The sequence below is a fragment of the Nomascus leucogenys genome, chromosome 11, assembly GCF_006542625.1.
Source record: "Nomascus leucogenys isolate Asia chromosome 11, Asia_NLE_v1, whole genome shotgun sequence".
Classification (NCBI taxonomy): domain Eukaryota; kingdom Metazoa; phylum Chordata; class Mammalia; order Primates; family Hylobatidae; genus Nomascus; species Nomascus leucogenys.
Window position 1 is genome coordinate 63,101,225 of NC_044391.1, and position 22,033 is coordinate 63,123,257.

General features: G+C 36.1%; 1 protein-coding gene across 22 annotated transcripts in view; it reads left to right on the forward strand.

The window, feature by feature from the left end:
- PPHLN1 (periphilin 1) overlaps positions 1 to 22,033 on the forward strand; it is a 125,322-nt gene that overhangs the window by 12,834 nt on the left and 90,455 nt on the right. For 11 of the 22 annotated variants that reach the window (XM_030822648.1, XM_030822651.1, XM_030822654.1 and 8 more), the window contains 2 exons: positions 11,352 to 11,516; positions 14,617 to 14,678. In XM_030822648.1, the coding sequence (XP_030678508.1) occupies positions 11,352 to 11,516; positions 14,617 to 14,678 (227 nt within the window). The remainder of the gene's footprint in view (positions 1 to 11,351; positions 11,517 to 14,616; positions 14,679 to 22,033) is intronic. The other 11 variants (XM_030822656.1, XM_030822658.1, XM_030822660.1 and 8 more) reach the window with 1 other exon arrangement.

Here is a 22,033-nt window from a genome sequence, read left to right on the forward strand (position 1 = left end):
AGGGACGGAAAAGGCTTAGGGAAGGCTTTGGTGTGGTAGAAAGATAAGCAATCAGTATTTCAGAGTGTGGGGTTTCCACGATGGAACAGTTTTGAGTGAAGTTCAGTGTGTGACAATGAGAATAGAGAGCTAGTGTAAGTTAATTGGAGTTGAGAGCAATGAAGCTATTAGGATAGACTTTAGATTTATGATGTAGATCAGAAGCTTTCAATCCTTGTTGTACATTAAAATTTCCTAGAGAGCTCTTTAGTAACACTGTATGGGCCCCGTCTTAGATAATTAAATTATCGTCTCTGTGGGTGTGATGTGGACCTCAGTATTGTTTAAAAGTTCAAGTGATTCTTACATGCAGAATTTTAAAAATACAGATGTATTTGAATTGAAGTCATAGTGACAGGAGTTGAGGTAAAAATGGCAGGTGATTGAAGTCGTTAATGAATCAGCACATTGCGGAAAAATCTAAACAAAACCAAACATTTTCATTTAATACTATCTGTGTTTGTGTAAATATGAAACAGAGGCTTCTTATCTTCATAAAATAATTTTATCAGAAGCAAGCAGGTAGGGAGATATTGTCCTTAAAATCAGATTAGATGTATCCAGCTGTCTCTTAAATGCCTAAAGGTAAACCTTACTTTCTCAAGTTAACTGGCTGCTTGGTTCCTCATGGAGGAGCCTAGATTGTTTTTCTCTTTTTGAGAGCACAGGACCTGACCAGACCTTGTGCGGGTTCATTTCTCTCCTTTTTCTTCAGTTCCATTAGATTGGTCTTTCTGTTCCCTCAATCAGCCTCTCCTAGTTTATACAAATCCTTCTTTCTGTATTTCCATATCCCTCCTTCCCAAGACTCAGGTGCATTTTTTTTTTTTTCTGGTGAAGTTGGCCTTATTTTGGTTAGTAATTTAAAGCCTTCTCTTTCCCTCAATATATTGTACCCCTTAGATGGCTCTTGAAAATTATCACCTGTGCCTTCTGTGTTACACCTGCATCTTAGTTAAATAGAGCGTAGATTCTTAACCTTTTCTTGTGCCATGGATCCCTTTAGCAATCTCGTGAAGCCTATGGATCCCTTCTCAGAATAACGTTTTTAAACCTGTAAATAAAATGCACAGAACTAAGTGCACTTACATTTGAGAATGATTATCAAACTATTAAAAACCAAATTTGTGATATAGTAATAGACATAGTTCTTTAGTAGGTCATTAAATATCAAAAGTTAGTAGTGATGAGTGTTACAAATGATATTTTGCAATACGTGTAACAGCTAGATGTAACATGGTATAAAATTATCTGTGATTTCTTTTGGTAACAAAGTCACAGATACATCCACCGCTGTTGTTACTATCTGAAGTTAGTCGAAAAAAGTAATTTTGTGTTCACATCTCATTTAATGGACCCACTGAATCTTTGGGTTAAAGTAGCTGAACTAGAAATGTAAATAGTTAACTTTCTTACTTTAATAAAAATATAACTTATTAAACGTTTAAGACTGAATACAGTGGCTCATGCCTATAATCTGAGCACTTTGGGAGTCCGAGGTAGGAGGATCACTTGAGCCCAGGAGTTTGAGACCAGCCTGGGCAACAATGTGAGACCCTGTCTCTACAAAAAATTTTAAAAATTAGCCATGCATAGTGGTGCATGCCTGTAGTCCCACCTACTTGGGAAGCTGAGGCAGGAGGATTGCTTGAGCCCAGGAAGTTGAGGCTGCAGTGAGCTGTGTTTTGTGCCACTGCGTTGAAGCCTGGGCAACAGAGGGAGAGATCCTGTCTCAAAAAAAAAAAAAAAAAAAAAAGTTTAAAAATATTTGCTTAGATAATCTAGTTATTTTAAAAACCGTATTAGCATATCATATTGATGTATATAAGAAAGTTCATAAGAAGCATTATTTGTAAGAGCTTCAAACTGGCAACAAACCAGATGTCCAACAGTAAAATTGATTAATTGTTTAAATTATACACCAATGAGAATAAATGGGCTACTGCCATGTTCAACAACATGGATAAACTTCACAAATACAATATTAAAAGAAAGAAGTCAGTCACAAGAGTTTATTCTGCATGTTTCATTTTATGTAACATTCCAAAACAAGTGAAACTAGCTGGGAAAGTGGTTTCTTTTGGGAAGAGGAAATAGTGACTGGGAGACTGCACAATGAACAATTATGCTGCGCTGGGAATATTCTCTTTCTTAATCTGGGTGGTACTTACACCTTGTGAAAATTTATCCATTTGTGATTTGTACACTTCTTTGTATGTATATCATACCTCAGAAGTTTTGAAAAGGCAGATTTTTTTTTTCAAAATATAAAACTATTTAAGTTGATAACCCATTATCATTAGTGCTTGGAATAGAGGAAGGTAACATTTTATTTTGTTTTATAGATTTGAATTCTGTTCTTTATCGAAAAACAATTTTACTGCATTTCTCTCTCTTTTTTTCTTTTTCTTTCTTTTTTGAGACGGAGTCTTGCTCTATCGCCCAGGTTGGAGTGCAGTGGCATGATCTCAGCTCACTGCAACCTCTGCTTCCCAGGTTCAGGCGATTCTTGTGCCTCAGCCTCCCTGAGTAGCTGGGATTACAGGCGCCCGCCACCACGCCTGGCTATTTTTTGTATTTTTAGTAGAGATGGGGTTTTGCCATGTTGACCAGGCTGGTTTCGAACTCCTGACCTCAGGTGATCCGCCTCGGCCTCCCAAAGTGCTGGGATTACAGGCGTAAGCCATTGTGCCTGACTTCTCCCTTTTTTCTTAGTACACCCTTTGCCCCATTTATGATGAATTCTGATACAAAAGAAATGTATTTGAGGAACTACTAGATGTGATATAAAGTGCAACGTGAAATGGTGACTGTTGGGAAGGTAAGGTACCTTCTGTAGTAGTATGACCTCATTAATAAAAGCAGCTGTTTTCTGAGTTTCTAGCCTTGATAAACAGGAAAAGACAATTGAACACTGATATGCTTCGGTTTTGATGTTAAATTATACTTAATTTGAGTTTTGACAATCTTATCCTCAATGTACAGCTTAACAAATGTACCAGTCAGTATTTTAGCATTTTATGGTGTGCTTTTAAATTCTTTATGTATAAATAGTAAGTCACTTCTATAAGGGGCTTTCACAGAACTTTTTATTTGGCCTTAAACTTGGGTAGATAGGTAGAAGACTAAAGTTCAAAGAAGTGCACTACAGAGACTTTGTATGTAAATATACATGCTGCCTCTATAGGAAGGAAATCAATCATCACAGAATATCTACACTTCTAGATACCTGTAAAGCTCTTGTTTTTAAAGCATGCTTTCTGTCTTTAAACCTATAATTTCTATGAGCTTAGTTATCTGATTTCTTAACCTTTATCAAGTTTTGTGACAGAATGGCATTTATTTATTCATTCATTCATTCATACGTACATACACACAGGGTCTTGCTATGTCACCTAGCTGAAGTGCAGTGGAGCAGCCACAGCTCACTGCAGCCTCAGACCCCTGGGCTCAAGCGATCCTCTCACCTTGGCCTCCCAAATTGTTGGGATTACAGGCATGAGGCACCATGCCCGGCCCAGAATGGCTTTTAAATACATGTAAATTTCCACTTATGAGGGTCCAGCTTCTTAGCCTGTTGGGGAACAGATAGGTAATACGGAACATTTTAATGAAGCTGCAACATAAAATGTCGTTTTTTCATTAGCTTATTTGAAAATGGGAGAGAAGTTCCAGTTTCAGAATTTTTAAAAGTTATAAAGTTTGGAAATTAGGATCAGAGCACTAGCAGTTTATATTCTGGGCAATTACAACAGAGCTGGGGCTGAAGCAGTCCTATCTGCTTATCCCTGCTTCATTTTTCTGTTTCTTTAACAAATACATTATTTCCCATTAAAATATTTTTCTGGTTTTGGCAGCAGCAGGGAGAACAATATTGACTAGTAGTGATGTCAAGAGCAGCAACACGTTATTTTTCTGTCACATTTGTGGTAAATTTGAGTTACATAATGAGTTTTTGTAATTAAGTAGTTAAATAACAATATTTACTTCCTTAGATTAATTGAATCTTTTTTATTATTCTTGTCATTGTTTATTTCTCTCTCCTAGAGGGTTTGACCAATCAAAAATAAATCCTTTAGTAAATCCAGAACATGATTTTGTTAATATCTGAGCCTTAGTAGGGAATAGATGGGATGCATATCAGTTCCACCTGTTCTCAAATGTAAATGTACTCAAACCATAATCCAGAAATTTTTCTTTTGACCAACTTGACAGTCAAGTCTACTTAATTTAGTAATTCAGTTATATACATATTCCATATAACATTGTTTAAAATGTGTTAATGTTGAAATATTTTTTCTTTCCATTCTTATTTCATGAAACACTTTTATTCAAAATCTTCACAGGCATATTTAAATTTTTGTTCTTTTTATGCCCCACATATTATTACTGTTTTATACAGTCATCAGTGTTCAAGTAAATTTTCCCATGTAAGTACAACTTCCCAATATTTTATTATGGAATTTTTCAAACATACATCAGTCGAAAGAATTTTTATAGTGACCATCCATATACTCCCCATTTAGACTCAGCTATTAACATTTTACTAAACTTGCTTTATCATTTATTTATTCATGCTATTAATCCATCTGTGTTTTTGAATACATTTCAAAGTAAATTGTGGACAACAGTATTCTTCCCATTAACTACTCAAGCATACGTATTATTAGCTAGAGTGCAATTTTTTTATAGTTTTTTTAATGGGAAAATTACATACATGAAATGTAAAAAAAGTGTGTCTTTGCTGAGTTTGATTTAGTAATGTTCCCTCGTGTAGAGTTGCCCTAAGAGGTGTTTTACTTTCTTTGCTGACAGAATTGCAAGGACTTAACTTTCTTTTGTTGTCACTATTTTCAGAAGAAATGTGATCAATTCTTGGCTACATTCTCTAATAAGATGTCTTAGCTCTCTGGGTCAATACCAGTTTTCATGTTTTTGACCCACTGTCACCAAAAGATGTTGGAATGACTCAGAAACACCAATATTTCATTCAAGAAACAGTGAGTGAAATAAATCAACAAGTGCTACAATAGAAATACATGTCATAGACTGTAGGGATCAGAGTTAGGAAATCACAAGCTTATGAAAGCAAAAGCCTACCAGCCTGTGTAATAGAATATTTTAGTTAGGTATGGTTTGTATGGTACTTTTCTGTAAAAAGCATGTGATGCCAGAAGTAAAATAAAATTGAGATAGCAGGGTATAATGTATATATTATGGATGTGGTGCTTACTGTGTGCCAGGTGCTGTTCTAGGTGCTGGGAATACAGCAGTAAGTAAGACCAATAAAGGTTTTGTAGGCTTACATTTGCATTGTAAGTTGATTGTGATAGGACATAATGGCATTGATTATTTACATATACCATTGTATTTACTTATTTCTTTGGTAGGTTAGTGTGTTTTAGTTGTTATTTGATGTTTTATAAGGGGAAATATCAAGCATATAATAACACACATTAATGTGATCAACACCCAAAGGAGAAATCAATTATCAGTTTCATTGCCAATCTTGTTTTGTCTATGCTTCTACCACTTTCTTCCCTCCTAGATTATTTTGAAGTAAAACCATGATACCACACTTAAAATGTCAATAAGTATTTCAACATGTGTCGCTAGAAGATAAAAATGTTTGGGGGGGGGATGGGCTTAATACTTTTATATTAATACTTTCATTTTAAATTAAATGATTTTTTGTTAAAATGAGTAAATTTTAATGACATATTGGAAAAGAAATATTTTTAAAGAAACATGGTAATTCACACAATTTTTACCTAGTTAATTATGAGATTTAACAACAGTGTGGATTTTTTTTTTTTTTTTTTGAGACAGAGTCTTGCTCTGTTGCCCAGGCTGGAGTGCAGTGGCATAATCTCGGCTCACTGCACCCTCTACCTCCCAGGCTCAAGCAGTTCTTGTGCCTCAGCCTCCCATATAGCTGGAATTACAAGTGTGTGCCACTAAACCTGGCTAATTTTGTGTATTTTTAGTAGAGATGGGGTTTCACCATGTTAGCCAGGCTGGTCTCGAATTCCTGGCCTCAAGCTGATCTGCCCCGCTCAGCCTCCCAAAGTGCTGGGATTACAGGTGTGAGCTACCGTGCCCAGCCAGTGTGAAAAATTTGATACAGATTTTTATATCAAATCAAATAACCATTAACTTGTTGCTTTTACTTACTAAAATGAAAGCATTTCCTGTAACAGATAGTTATATTGGAATGTATGGCAAATTAAGAAGTAGCTGATTATTTTCTAACAAAACCATTTCACCATTTGGAAAACTAGGTATTTTATTCTGACCAGATTCTCATTAACGTAAGCAAACCAAAGAATTCTTATTACACACACTTAGAGGGTCTTGTAGTAGTAATCTTAGGGTGAGACCTCACCCATAAGATGATGACAGATTTGAAAGTTTAAATTTCATTGAAGTATAACTTTCCAAAAGTGTTTATGTGCAAGTTTTTTTTTTTTAATATCCTGCCAGAGTAGGTAAATTATCAATAGATAGACCTTTTATTTTAAATGAGCTACGTATACTTTTTATTTTTGGTCTTACTGATCATACCATTAATACTAACACGATTAATACTAACTTTGGAGTAGCAAATCCAATAAATTCTATGCATATTTTTTGGAAATTCTAGTAACATCCGCAGAAAATTCTGATCTTTTTAATAAAGATACTTATATAACCATTAATATGTAGATATATATTAATATCTATATTAGTATGTAGATATTTTTAGTGAACAGAAGCAGTGAAAATTGATATCATTAATGGAGTAGATTGAGATTTTATATTTAAATTCAAGATATCTGCATTTGAAATAATAGAAATGTTTCAACTCCATTGAGTTTATTTTTTGATTAATTGAAAATGACCCTGTTAACCTTTTAAGATATTCTTTATAAGTCATAATTTTTTTTTCTGGTTTGTATGTTATGGTGCCATTGTTTTTCAAGGTATTTTCCTCTTTTTTCTTTCCATTTTTTATTTTTGTTTACTTATTTTTAACATTAAATTTTATTGTGTATATTTGAGATTCACAACATGATGTTATGGGATACATATAGATGCAGATACACATGGCGCATATTCATAGTACAGTGGTTACTGTAGTGAAGGAGACAAACATATTCATCATCCCACATAGTTACCTTTCTGTGTGATAAGAACACCTAAAATTTGTATATTTCACAAAAATTTCTAATGCAATACAGTTTTATTAATTTTGGTCCTCATATTGTACATTAGATCTCTAGACTTATTCATCTTACTTATGTATTTTGTATTCCTTGACTTACCATTCCCCATTTCTTCCCCTACCCGTGGTAACCAGTTTCATCCTCTGTCTCTGTGTGTTAGAGCTCTTTTTTGTTTTCTTTAAATTCCACATATAAATGATTATCATGCAATATTTTTTTTTGTGTGTATATAGCTTATTTCACTTGGCATAATGTCCTTCAGTTACATCCATGTGTTGTAAATAGCAGTATCTCCCTCTTTTTATAAGGATGAATAATATTCCACTAATATATTTATATACCAGATTTTCTTGATACATTTGTTCATCCATGGGAGCTTAAGTTGTTTCTAAATTTGGCAATTGTGAATAATGCTGCAATGAACATGGAAGTGTGAATATCTTGAACAGGTGGTGATTTCATCGCCTTTGGGTATACAGTATACCCAGAAGAGGGATTACTGGGTCATGTGGTAGTTTTATTTTTACTTTCTCTAGGAATTTCCATACTGTTTTCCATAATGGCTGTACCAATCTACATTCCCACCAACAATGTACTAGGGTTCTCTTTCCCTCATACCCTCGCCAACATTCGTTATCTCTTGTCTTTCTGACCATAGCCATCCCTAAGGGTGTGAGGGGGTATCTCATAGTGGTTTTAATTTGCATTTTCCCTATGGTTAGTGATGTCAAGCACCTTTTTTTAATAAAATTATTATTACTTGGACATGGCGTCTCACTCTGTTTTCCCAGGCTGGAGTGCAGTCACCAGTCAGCTCACTGCAGCCTTGAACTCCTAGGCTCAAGAGATCCTCCCACCTTAGCCTCCCAAGTATCTGCGATTACAGGTGTGAGCAGCTGCGCCCAGCTGGCCTTTTTTTTTTCTTTTCAACTATGCTGGCATCCTGGTGTAGTCAACATAGAGCTGGCATGAACCAGGGCCAGAATGCCAATCAGCTATTGGCTACTGTTCTCCCAGCAGTGTAATGCTTGCTTAGGTATAAGGCGACCTAGGAAGCTGCCTACAGCTGGGGAGCTGGCCATTTTTATGTCTTCTTTGGAGAAATGCCTGTTTATGGTCTTTGTCCATTTTTAAATTGCTTTTTGCCAATATCTTTCTAAAATGGAGGTTCCAAACATTTCAGTACTATTTTACGTCTGTGTACCTATGTTAGCATATAGAAAGGAAAATTACATGTTTACAGCTTAATGTAAGATTTGCATAAGAATTTCAGTGTTGTTATTTGTATTCATGTCTGGCAATGCAGGTAATAAAAATACTGTTTGAATTTCAACAATATAATCTTTTGAAAGGGACGGGCACGGTGGCTCATACCTGTAATCCCAGCACTTTGGGAGGCATAGGCAGATGGATTACTTGAGGTCAGGAATTCGAGACCAGCCTGACCAATACGGTGAAATCCTGTCTCTACTAAAAATACAAAAAAATTAGCTGGGCATGGTGGCATGCACCTGTAATCCCAACTACTCGGGAGGCTGAGGCAGGAGAATCACTTGAACCTAGGAGGTGTAGGTTGCAGTGAGCTGAGATTGCACCACTGCACTCCAGCCTGTGCCTCAGAGTGTGACTCCATCTCAAAGAATTTGAAAGGGAAATTCTGAATTCTTTGCCACTCATCATAGATTTTATTGGGAACAAAAATCCTTGAACGATATACCTGGATAAGACACGAATGCTTTAAAAAATACAGTCCTCTTTGCTACAGCCTCCTGCAGTCATCTTTGTTTCCTTAAATCTTTTCATATAGCTAGGGAGTTTTCTTTAAGATTAGGTATCTACAGAGCAGAGAAAGTATAATGTACATATATTTGAACACTTTCTCAAAATACCAACTTGGTCTTTATAGCCAGGTATAAGAGCTGTCATTGAATTTTTTTCTTTTGCTGATTAAACAACTTTTATTTTTATTTTATTTATTTTTTTGAGATGGAGTCTTGCTCTGTTGCCCCAGCTGGAGTGCAGTGGTGCGATCTCGGCTCACTGCAACCTCTGCCTCCCAGGTTCAAGCGATTCTCCTACCTCAGCCTCCTGAGTAGCTAGCACTACAGGCATGCACACCTCACCTGGCTAATTTTTTTTTTTTTTTTTTTTTTTAAGTAGAAACGGGGTTTCACCATGTTGGCCAGGCTGGTCTCAACCTCCTAACCTCAAGTGATCCACCTGCCTTGACCTCCCAAAGTGCTAGGATTATAGGCATGAGCCACCCTGCCCGGCCTCAAACAACTTTTAGAATGATTGTTTTCATTTACTTCAGTTGGTAAAGCAATTTTTTAAAATAAGTAGCTAAATGTGATTTGAATTTTACTTCTGCCAAAGTTTTACCAAATACATTTTACAATCCTCAAATAACTTTCTAATAACTGAGGCTGTTGAACAAAGGAACAGAGTGCTTTGTAAAATAATAAGCTCTCTACTCATAGGAGTGTTTAGGCATGCATACTCACCCCACCATCCCTCCAAATAATTGTACACAAACAAACAAGGATATTGTGTAATGGATTGTTATGGTTTATTGGAATTTGGAGAAGTCAGTTATTCTGATGAGTGACAAATTTTCAATTAGAAATGATGTAAATTGTAATTTTACTAATTTTGGCTTAATGCCAGTTTCCTTTTTTTTTTGGCAGCTTAGTATTTACTTAAATTTAATTGAAATCTCTGTGAAAGGTAATTTGTAGATGAGTCAATATATTCATTTGTGTATCATATTTTATGTAAATGTAGAATATATCTTATAATTTAATATCTAACATACTGAAGGAGGTAACCACCTTAGATCCCCATGGGAAAAATTAGTTAGATCTTTTAAGCTCTCAAATAAATACAAACTACTGATTTTATTTTTTCCTGACCCATTGACAAATTTCCTACCTATCGAGAGATTTGAATAGTATATAGTCATTTAATAACAATTGAATCGTTATAGTTATTAGGGCTAAGAAGTAATTTAAGGAAACAGTTTGAGGTACTTAGTATTTTTTTCCGTAGATTTGCACAGTAGTAATCAATATAGCAAACATTTTTTGAGCACTTAGTGGGTGCCTGAACACGGTACTAAACACTTTGCATTCCATTTCTCATTTAGTCCTCACAATGCCATGAGGTAGGTGTTAGTATTAATTTCATTTTACAGGCTTGGGATGATAGATAAACAGCTCTGAAGGTTGGGCTTTATATTTTGTAAGTTTTGTTTTTTTCCAGATTAGTTAATTCATATTGATCTTATGTTATATCAGGCTTTACAGTTTTTTTTAACATATATCTCATTTGATATTGATTGATGTGCCATGAATGCCCAAGACCAGATTATGTACAGATATATGTTCTGTAGCTCTCTACTTCTTTCTGTGAATAATCGTTTTTGTTATTTTATAGCAGCTACTAACCTAAGACGTATGTTCTCCCTGTGTCCAATTCCCCAAGTCTCACAAAAAAACCTACTCATTTTTTTTTTAAAAACATTAACAATGTATTCCAGTACTTTGAAAATTAGTTCAAATTTTATATCAGCTTTTATTTTGCTTCTAGACCTATAAAGCCAAAGGCTCTCCTCTCTCCATTACTGCTGGAAAAATAGCAAAATGTTTCCTTTTGATCATTCTGGCTCAGTATCATCATTAGCTGTTGCTAGTGTGTAAATAGCTTATATTTCTTCTAAATAGTATAGTAGACCAAATATGAGAGCTGTCTTACATAATTTTATTTCTAAAATTGTTAGGCAATTAGGGATAGAGCTACTGTAACATTCTGTCTTAAGTTTATTTTTTATTAAAATGATAATATTGTATTTTTTCTTTTACTTATGATTGGTTTTCACATTGCTGCATGTCATTTTGAACACCTGGCTTTCTTCGTTGAACAACTTGATTTCCTTTAATCCATGTGAAGACCTTAGTATTAGTTATATTTATGTTACTTCATTAATGCTTTTGTTTATACATTTAGGTCATTTGATTAAGGGTAAGAACTCCTGTGCTTTTTAAAAACCTTTCCAAAACCAAATAGAGAAATTAGTGATTTGTATATATTTCTTTTTGTCTGTTTTAGGATGGCTACAATAGACTAGTTAATATTGTGCCAAAGAAACCACCACTGCTAGACAGACCTGGTGAAGGAAGCTACAATAGATATTACAGTCATGTTGATTACCGAGACTATGACGAGGGCCGCAGTTTTTCTCATGATCGAAGAAGTGGTCCACCTCACAGAGGAGTATGTAAATTTCCCCCATGTACTAATTGTTATTTCTTCTAAGTTTAAAATTAATGTAATTTAAAAATTTATGTGACGGCCATGAAAGCAGTTGAATAAACACTTTCTGCTTGATGCTCTCGTGTGAATTGCCTGCTGGAGCTGTCAGATGGGACCTAGTAGTCAAGAATCTTGGGGTACTGGACAAAGTAGGTAAGCACTCTGGATGGCACTATCTAAATGAAATTAATTCCAACCAGCCTGCTTTTTTTATTCCCCTGAATTGGCAGGGATTTGCAAAACCATTTAAAGGTAATCTGTTGTCTTGGTACTTAATAGGTGATGAGCAGGTGGTTACCATTTCTTACTAGATAACCCACTTAATTTTTTTTTTTTTTTGAGACAGAGTCTTTTCTCTGTCCCCCAGGTTGGAGTGTAGTGGTGCAATCTTGGCTCACTGCACCTGTGCCTCCTGGGTTCAAGTGATTCTCCTGCCTCACCCTCCCAAGTAGCTGGGATTACAGGCACGTGCCACCATGCCTGGCTAATTTTTTGTGTTTTCAGTAGAGACAGCATTTCACCATGTTGGCCAGGCTGGTCTCGAACTCCTGACCTCAAGTGATCTGCCCACCTCGGCCTCCCAAAGTGTTAGGATTATAGGCGTGAGCCACCCACCACTCCCAGCCTAAAGACTATTTCTTAACTGAGATTAGAAAGCACTCAAAACATCATCATAGGAAGCAATTTAAAAATGTTAGCTGGCTGGGCGTAGTGGCACACACCTGTAATCCCAGCACTTTGGGAGGCTGAGGTAGGTGGATCACCTGAAGTAAGGAGTTCGAGACCAGTCTGGCCAACATGGTGAAACCCTGTCTCTACTAAAAATACAAAAACCAGCCAGTTGTGGTGGTGGGTGCCTGTAATCCCAGCTACTTGGGAGGCTGAGGTAGGAGAATTGCTTAAACCTGGGAGGTGGAGGTTGCAGTGAGCCAAGATCGTGCCACTGCACTCCAGCCTGGGCAACAGAGCGAGACTTTGTCTCAAAAAAAAAAAAAAAAAGTTAGCTGCTGTTATTACTATTACAACTTGCTTCTCTTGAGCATTCTTAATAATCTAGAAGTATGTATTTAATGTTGCAGTAATCTGTAATTGAACTTAATATTATTCCTTGATGGAATTCCTCTGTCCTACCTTGCATGTTTTCAGTATTCCTCAGCTAGGTTGTTTTCCCACCTTTTCTCTTTTTCCCCCTTTCCTACTGTATAATATGACAATTAACAGTACATATTCAAACCCTGTTTATAAAATAATTTGACCTCACATTGGCTGTTGGAATTAGTTTTCATACTTTACGCTTGAAGAAATGGAGGTAAGGTGATTTACTCAGGATCGGTATGTATGGGAGTCTGGTTTCTCTTACTACTGCATCATAGTGACCCCTAAACAATTCCAAAGTCATAATGAGACTATTCAGTGTTTTCTCGTGTTTGTTTCTAAAGTTTGGGGTTTTATAGCTTTCTTAGTTTTCACAGAATTGATTTTTATTTTATTCAGCTTTTGAATGTCATGCTGCTTTTCTGTGGTCCTCATACTTATTAAATTTTTATTTTATTTCAGTAGCTTTTGGGGTTCAGGTAGCTTTTGGTTACATGGATGAGTTGAATAGTGGTGAAAGTTTGAGATTTTAGTGCACCGTCTCAGTTGTTACCACTTTTATGAAAACCCTATGTGAGTTTTCTATTCATTGGACCAGTTTGGATTTGAAACCTCATGAAAATGATTTTTTTTCCTAAAAACTTGTAGCATAATAAAGCTTCAATGGCAGTTTTTTCTAATATTGTTACCAGTTATGTTTGTCTTTATACTTTTGTGTGTATAACATTTTTTCTTTAAATTCCCTTCAAACAAACAACAGGCATACTTGTGATCCTTAAGAGTCTCATGACACTAATTCTTATATAGAGTTCAGTTATGTAATGCAAACAGATTACTTGATTTAATATTTTATTATCACTGTTAAGTTTTGAATTGTGTTTATATTTAATGTTGAGATGGAAAATGATTATGTTTTATTTATATAAGAATAGAGTGTGTGATGCTAAAGAGGAAGATGAGGGTATTTATTTTAGATGAATCCGTTTTCCTGATATGTAATTTGCATATTGTATTATTCTATCTATAATTTTATTTATTTATTTTTTGAGACAGAGTCTCATTCTGTTGCCCAGGCTGGAGTGCAGTGGCACGATCTTGGCTCACTAGAACCTCCGGCTCTCGGGTTCAAGTAATTCTCCTGCCTCAGCCTCCCGAGTAGCTGGGACTATAGGCGCACACCACCGTGCCCGGCTAATTTTTGTAAAGATGGGGTTTCACCATGTTGGCCAGGCTGGTCTCGAAATCCTGAACTCAAGTGATACACCCTCCTTGGCATCCTAAAGTGCTGGAATTACAGGCGTGAGCCCCTGCACCTGGCCAATTCTGTGTGTAATTTTAAAGTAATTTGCTGTGGATTGCTATATGGTTCTTTTTTATGTACCTTTGCAAATATGTCTTAGAGAACAAAATGTGCTTTGTTTAATTTTAAATTTATTTAAACTTAAATAAATTTAAATCTTACTCTGATATAGATTATCAATAAGTGACAGTTTCTTATATTGTTTCCAGTTTGGTTTTTAATTGAAAATAAGGTGAGAAAATAAAACTTGAGCAGGAAAAATGGGAAAGTAGCAAGTTTTTCATTGGGCTTGAATCTGAAAATTGGTGAGAGAACTTGACAGAAAGAAAAATGTGAGGTTGAGAAATGTGTGCTTTATTAAATTTAGACTTTGTCCTCAAATAGCCCTTTACTGTTGTGATATTGATATATGTATCTTTGGCAATTAGGTTGTTTGAGTCTACCAAAGAAATAATTTAAGCATTTTAGTAGAGATAAATGGTACCACAGGTTCTCAGTCAGTCTACTCTTTCAGTTGTTGAAATGGATGACTTGCTGAATGTTTTTCCCTTTTTATGCCTTTGAAGTTTAGGGAAATTCAGTCTAGTTTCTGGTAGTATTGTTAGATATATCCCACTTGTCCAAAATAATGTAAACAAATAGCTAAGTAGCTTTTTTATGTTACAGGATGAATCTGGTTATAGATGGACAAGAGATGATCATTCTGCAAGCAGGCAACCTGAATACAGGTAAAAGGATAAAAATAATAGCATAAGTACTTTGATGCTTGACTCACCGAGATGTCTGCTTTGGAAATACAGACTCAAGGCACATAGATGAAATATTTTACGGGGATTTTAAATTTTGAAAGCAATAAGCATTATATTCTTTTTGTGACTATGCAGTATAATAGCACTGATAACTAGTGTTCCACATCTCTTGGCATTTTGTAACTCATAAAAAAAATTTAAAAATATTTGGGCCTGGTGCGGTGGCTCACACTGTTAATCTCCGTGCTTTGGGAGGCCAAGACGGGCAAATCACTTGAGGTTAGGAGTTTGAGACCACCCTGGCCAACATGGTGGAACCCTGCCTTTACTAAAAATACAAAAGAAAAAAAAAAAAGGAAAAAAAATTAGCTGGGCATGGTGGCGGGTACCTGTAATCCCAGCAACTCGGGAGGTCGAGGCAGGAGAATTGCTTGAACCTGGGAGGTGGAGGTTGCAGTGAGCTGAGATTGTGCAGCTGCACTCCAGCCTGGGCCACAGAGTGAGACTCCGTCTAAAAAAAAAAAAAAAAACTATCGTGATTTAGTTTTGCAAGCTAATTATTAAATTATTAATTTGTGGTATGGATTATGAGGTTTGCTTTAGAATTTGATTTGATAGGTTTGCTTAATTAGAAAGTAAGGCATTTTTTTCATTCTGGAAATATTTGGGTTCTTACAAAGTCTATTATAAGGCATTATCTCAGTTTCTTTAATTAATAAAGTTCTTTTGGGAAACACATTTTGCAAGGGCCTCAATCATTGTTGGCTTTGATTACTTATAGAGGGCATCTAATAGAATAGTTGTGGGCAGGAAACAATGGACACATTTAAATCGATTGATAGTTTTTGTTTTTAAATGACATCACAGTGGTGGTATTAAAAGTTGTAAAAGGAGCCTTGTAGAGATTTCTTATGAACTATCAGGGAAAATAACCCCAGTCTCATAGAGAGTGGCAAGGCATCAACTGTCACAACTCCAAAGATGCCAAAAGTAGACAAGATTCAGTGGATCAGAGCAAGACAGATTTTTATTCACAGCACAGCAATCAGCAGGAGGATCAGCATTGTAGTGCAGGTTCCCTGTCCCCAAATCCCACAGGGCAATGTGATAGGCACAGATGGTGACTATGCACACAGTGGGATACACTGTGGCTGTGGAACCCAGGGTCAAGAGCTTGGTACCTTTTGTAGAAAGCAGAAAGCAAGCCATTCCTCCTTTCCCTGGGAGTGACCTGCCATAGTAATCACATTGTGGTCACCTTAACCTATTTAATCGTCTCTGTAACCAGCTACAGAAACTGTTCAGTGTCAGTGGATAGTTAGGTCTTGGAATTTGGCATACATGACAATTATGTGCAGGGACATTCAGAACCCATGGCAGACTGTTTCTTCCGAAAGAAGCAATAGAATAGATGCCGAAAAAAATGGTTTGATAAAATTAATCACTAAGTAGTTATAAAAATAGCCAGCTGGGAATGGAAAGAGAATTTCCTTGACCGGATAATTGGGCATTTGCTGTACTGAATGGTAAAATTAGAAACATTTGCTTTATTTTTTTTTATTTTTTTTTTTTTTTGAGACGGAGTCTCGCTCTGTCACCCAGGCTGGAGTACAGTGGCCTGATCTCGGCTCACTGCAAGCTCAGCCTCCCGGGTTCACGCCATTCTCCTGCCTCAGCCTCTCCGAGTAGCTGGGACTACAGGCGCCCGCTACCACGCCCGGCTAATTTTTTGTATTTTTTTAGTAGAGACTGTGTTTCACCATGGTTTCGATCTCCTGACCTCGTGATCCACCCGCCTCGGCCTCCCAAAGTGCTAGGATTACAAGCGTGAGCCACCGCGCCCGGCCGAAACATTTGCTTTAAAATCAGAGCAAAACAATGACACCTAGTCATTGCTTCCACTCAACATGATAACAACCCCTATAGTAAAGCGAAAAATAAATAAGTTGTAAGAATTATAATGAAAAACACAACTACTTAAAGATAATATAATTATGCAGAAAATCTAGGAAAGTCTATAGACTGTAAGAACTATTAGGAAATTAGCAAGGTTCAATGTAATAAGATCAACTATCAGCATAAATTAGAAAATTTGTTTTCAAAATACTATAGCATGAAAACTGTAATGAGTAATAGGAATAAACTCACCAAAAGTCTATAAGGCCTATACAAGGAAATTACAAGTCATTTCTAAAGGAAATAAAAGTAAATCAGAGTAAAAGGAGAATCATGACATCCTTAGTGAGGAAGACTCAGTATCATATAAATGTCAGTTCTCAAATTAAGGTGATAATTCAATTTGGTTCCAGTCAAAAATCAAAATTTTTTTTATTTTTTATTTTGCATGGAAGTTGACACGTTGATTTTAAAACTAATATGAAAGAGTAAAGGGCTAAATGGCCAAAATGCCTTGAAAAGATGTGAAGACTCAAGATACCATATGTGCATAATTATAAAGCTGTAGTGATGTAAACAGTGTTGTACTGTTGATGTCAAATAGACCAGTGAAACAGAAGCTGCAAATAAACCTAGATATATCTGGAGTTTGGGGTACAGTAGCAGTGGCATTACAAATCCAATGGAGAAAGAATGAACTTTTCAATAAATAGTGTGCTGGGACAAACATTTCAAAAACATGACATTGGAGGCTGATATATCCAAATAATATCTGACGTAATTAAGACCTATGTGAAAAGCAGAATTGCAAAACACTTTTAAAAATTAGATCAGCTAGTGGCTTATCTTTCTCCTCCAAAGAAATACCTCCAAAGAAATTTATTTTAGCTTGTTTTTATTTATTTTTATTATTTTTTATTTGTATAAATTTGATGGATACGAGTGCAATTTTGTTACATGAATATATTGTGTAGTGGTGAAGTCTGGGTTTTTACTGTATCCACCACTTGAATAATGTATATTGTACCCATTAAGTAATTTCTCATCCCTCACTCGCCTCCCACCCTTCCAAATCTCTCGTCTCTCATTCCACTATGTCCATATGTACACATTATTTAGCTCCCACTTATTAGTGAGAAGTGAGAACATTCAGTCTCTGACTTTATGTTTCTGAGTTGTTTCACTTAAGATAATGGTCTGCAGTTCCATCCATGTTGCTGCAGAAGACATGATTTCAATCTTTTTTTATGGCTGAATAGTATGCCATTGTATATATGTACTACATTTTCTTTATCCAGTCATCCATTGACAGACATTTAGGTTGATTCTATATCTTTGCCATTGTGATTTTTCAGTTTGTAAAATAACAGTTTTTATGTTAATTTTAATTTTCTCTTCCTGTCTTTTTAAAATAACATTTCGTGTACATATATAAAATTTTACATAAATGAAATGAAAACATATATATAAATCTCTAATCCCCACAGCCATGATAACATCTTGGTATAAGTTCTTCCATATTTTTCTCTATATTCATAAACATTTAGGGTTTTTGATCGTTTAATTGAGTCTCTTTTTGTTGTTTGTTTTGAGACAAAGTTCTGTCGCCCAGGCTTGAATGCAATGGTGTGATCACGGCTCCCTGTAGCCTTGATCTGTCAGGCTTAAGCATTCCTCCTGCCTCAGCCTCCCGAGTAGCTGGGACCACAGGTGTGTGCCACCACACCCATCTATTTTATTTTATTTTATTTTTTAACTTTTTTGTAGAGATGAGGTCTCACTTTATTGCCTAGGATGGTCTTGAACTCCTGGGCTCAAGCGATCCTCCTGCCTTGGTCTCCAAAGTGCTGGGATTGTAGGCATGAGCCATTGTTCCCGGCCAAATTGAGTCTTTTTAATGGTCAAGTAATAGTCCATGATGAGGATATGTCAAATAGTTTAGCTAGTCACTCTGTTTACAGTACAAAACAGTGCTGCAGTAAATTCTAGTACATAATATTTTCGTGAAATAGTACTTTAGTTTTTATGAGATAGGTTACTAGAAGCAGAATTTCTGGGTCAGTGGGTATATGTATGTATTGTAAATATTGATAGATGTCAGTTTGCCTGCTAAAAATGCTTTAACGTGTGTTTTATTTTTTTAATAAAAATCTTAACATTTTAATTTAGATAATTAGTTTATTTTTCTTTCTTATTTACTAATACTAAGTAGTTTGAAATTTCCTTTAAGTAATGCCATGACAGTATCCCATGATTCTGATATATAGTAATTTACACAGATTCTGACATACTGTATTCTAATTATTCTGTGATCACAATGTTGCCTGTACTGTAATTTTACTTTCAAAATCCATTGATTATTAATGGTTCATTGGTTGATCAGCTTCCATAACTATACCATGGGCATTAAAACAAGGTATGTTCTCTGTTTTCAGAGTATGGAGTTCATTCTGTATGGTATATTCATTCATTTATTAAATATTTCTAGTGGTATCTGATATGTGAAATGCTCTTCTAGTCTCTGGGAATTTAAAGCCTCTGTCTTCATGTAGCCTACATTTTAATATGAATTATACATATTTAACAAATAACAAAACATAATTTTTATGAAGAAAAAGCAGGGAATAGAGAGTATTTGTACTGTCCGTACCTGCCTGTGTCTTCACTTGATGTCTGAGTATCTTCAATAATGTCTCAGGTTTTATGCTATCACAGTAAGCTATAGCTTTTACTGCCTGGCATCTATCTGGCTTCTGTAAGCTGTTATCTATATCAGGTGGGCTCATTGAAGATTTCCTACTTGAAAGACTTTGTGAACAGAAAATAGCTGTTGTTGTAGAAAAAGATTTAATGCATTGTAAACCATGCAAAGAGAATAGTTATATCTATTGGTAATGTTCTGAGCAATTAGGAAAGCCATGTCAGTATTTTTGTTTTTGTCAGTGGGGTGTACAAAGTGATTCTTTGTGCTGTAGGAAGAAAATATTAAAAGATTTGAAAAATTGACCAGGTGCGATGGCTCACTCCTGTAATTCCAACATTTTGGGAGGCTGAGGCAGGCAGATCACGTGAGGTCAGGAGTTTGAGACCAGCCTGGCCATTATGACAAAACCTTGTCTCCACAAAAAATACAAAAATTAGTCAGGCGTGGTGGCACACACCTGTAGTCCCAGCTACTCAGGAGGCTGAAGCAGGAGAATCACTTGAACTCAGGAGATGGAGGCTGCAGTGAACTGAGATCACCCATTGCACTCCATCCAGCCTGGGTGACAGAGCTAGACTCAGTCTCAAAAAAGAAAAATTGCAAGAATAACTGAGAGAACTCCTGTAACCCTTCACTAGAGATTTCATTAATGTCTCCAGAAATGTCCCCAGTAATGTGCTTTATGGCAAAAAAATTTAATCTGGGCTCATAAATCACATTTTCATAAGCTTCTTCAATCTGGAACAGCTCCTTAGTCTTCCCTTGATTTTTATGGTTTAGTGGTTTTGGCAAGATGAATACAGGGCAAGTTGTTTTTTTTCTTTCTCAGTTTAGGTTTGTCCAGTGTTTCTTCATGATTAGCGATTAGGTCTAGGTTATACGTTTTTGCCAGGACAGTTCCTGAAGTGATGCTGAATTCTTTTTTTTTTTGAGATGAGGTCTCACTCTGCAACCCGGGCTAGAGTAAAATGGTGTGGTCTCGGCTCACTGCAACCGCTGCCTCCCAGATTCAAGTGATTCCCCTGCCTCAGCCTCCGAGTGGCTGAGACTACAGGCGTGTGCCACCACACCTGGCTAATTTTTGTATTTTTAGTAGAGACGAGGTTTCATTATGTTGGCCAGGCTGGTCTTGAACTCCTAACCTCGTGATCTGCCCGCCTTGGCCTCCCAAAGTGCTTGGATTACAGGCATGAGCCACCGCGCCCAGCTGCTGAATTCTTTTTCTTCCCATACGCTGCACATGTTGGTTTGTGCCGTTATTGGTATAGTTGACTTTTATCACTTGTTTAAGATGGAGTCTGCAAAGTTTCTTTACTATTAAGCTGTCCTTCCCCCTGAAATTGCTTTGTGTGGAGACACTTTGAAACTATATGATTGAGTCATTTCCTGTTCCACTTTCAGCTGCTAGTTTTAGCATCCACTGATGGTTTTGCCTGAGTTAATTATTAATACTATGGACATAGTATTTGTGTCCCCCCAAATTCATGTTGAAACCTTAGCCCCCCCATTGTGATAGTATTAGGAGGTTAGGCCTTTTGGGAGGTGAGATTTGGTCATAAAGGTGGATTCCTCATGAATGGGATTGGTGCCTTATTAAGAAGAGACATAAGAGCTTGCTCTCCACCGTGTGAGGATACAATGAGAAGACAACCATCGTCAGACCAAGAAGAAAGTCCTCACTCGTCACCAGATCTGCCGGTACCTTGATCTTGGATTTCCCAGCTCCAGAACTATGAGAAATATAAATAGTTTGTTCTTTAAGCCTGTGATAATTTGTTACAGCAGTCCAACCCTACTAAGACAAAGATAATAGGTTTTAATGGGTGCCTAGCCCATTCTTTCTATATTTATTGTGCTGGCATTCTATTGTAAGGAAGAACATTCTCTTCACCTCTTTACCCCCTTAAAACAGACAAAACTTTGTTTATATGTGTATGGACTAATAGATTCCTATTTTATTCAGTGAGTTGTAATACATTGCTGTCACTATTTTGATGCTCAAATTTGGCCAGTGAGAGTCCCTTCAAGTTAGCTTCTGTGGTTGGTTGGTTGGTTGGTTTTGTTTTTCAAATATTTGCTTGTGACAGAATATATGTAACATAATAAAGTATGCCATTTACACAATTTTTAAGTACACAATTCATGAGCATTAATTCTATTGACAATGTTGAATAGAATTAATTTAATCCTAGTGGGTACAGAAACCCACATTTGAATTGTTTTCAACTTTTGGCATTGTGAATAATGCTACAGTGAACATTGGCATACAAATATCTCTTTTGAGTATGTGTTTTCAGTTTTTTGGGTACATATGTAAGAGTGGAATTACTGAATCATATGGTAATTCTATGCTTATCTTTTTGAGGAACCATCAAGCCATTTTCCATAGTGGCAGCACCATTTTACTTTCCTGTTAGCAATGTATAAAGTTCCCAGTTGCTCCACATTCTTGCCAATGCTTGTTATATTCCATATGTGTGTCTGTGTCATGTGTGTGTAACCATCCTCATGAGTGTGAAGTCATATCTCATTGTGGTTTCGATTTGCATTTTCCTAATGATGACTAGTGATGATGAACATCATTTCTTGTGCTTATTGGTCATTCGTATATCTTTGGAGTAGTGTCTGTTTTGAGTTTTTTGATTTTTTTTAACTGGGTTTTTTGTCTCTCTGTTGTTGAATTTTAGGAGTATGATATTAAACTGTACCTGATATATGATTTGCAATATTTTCT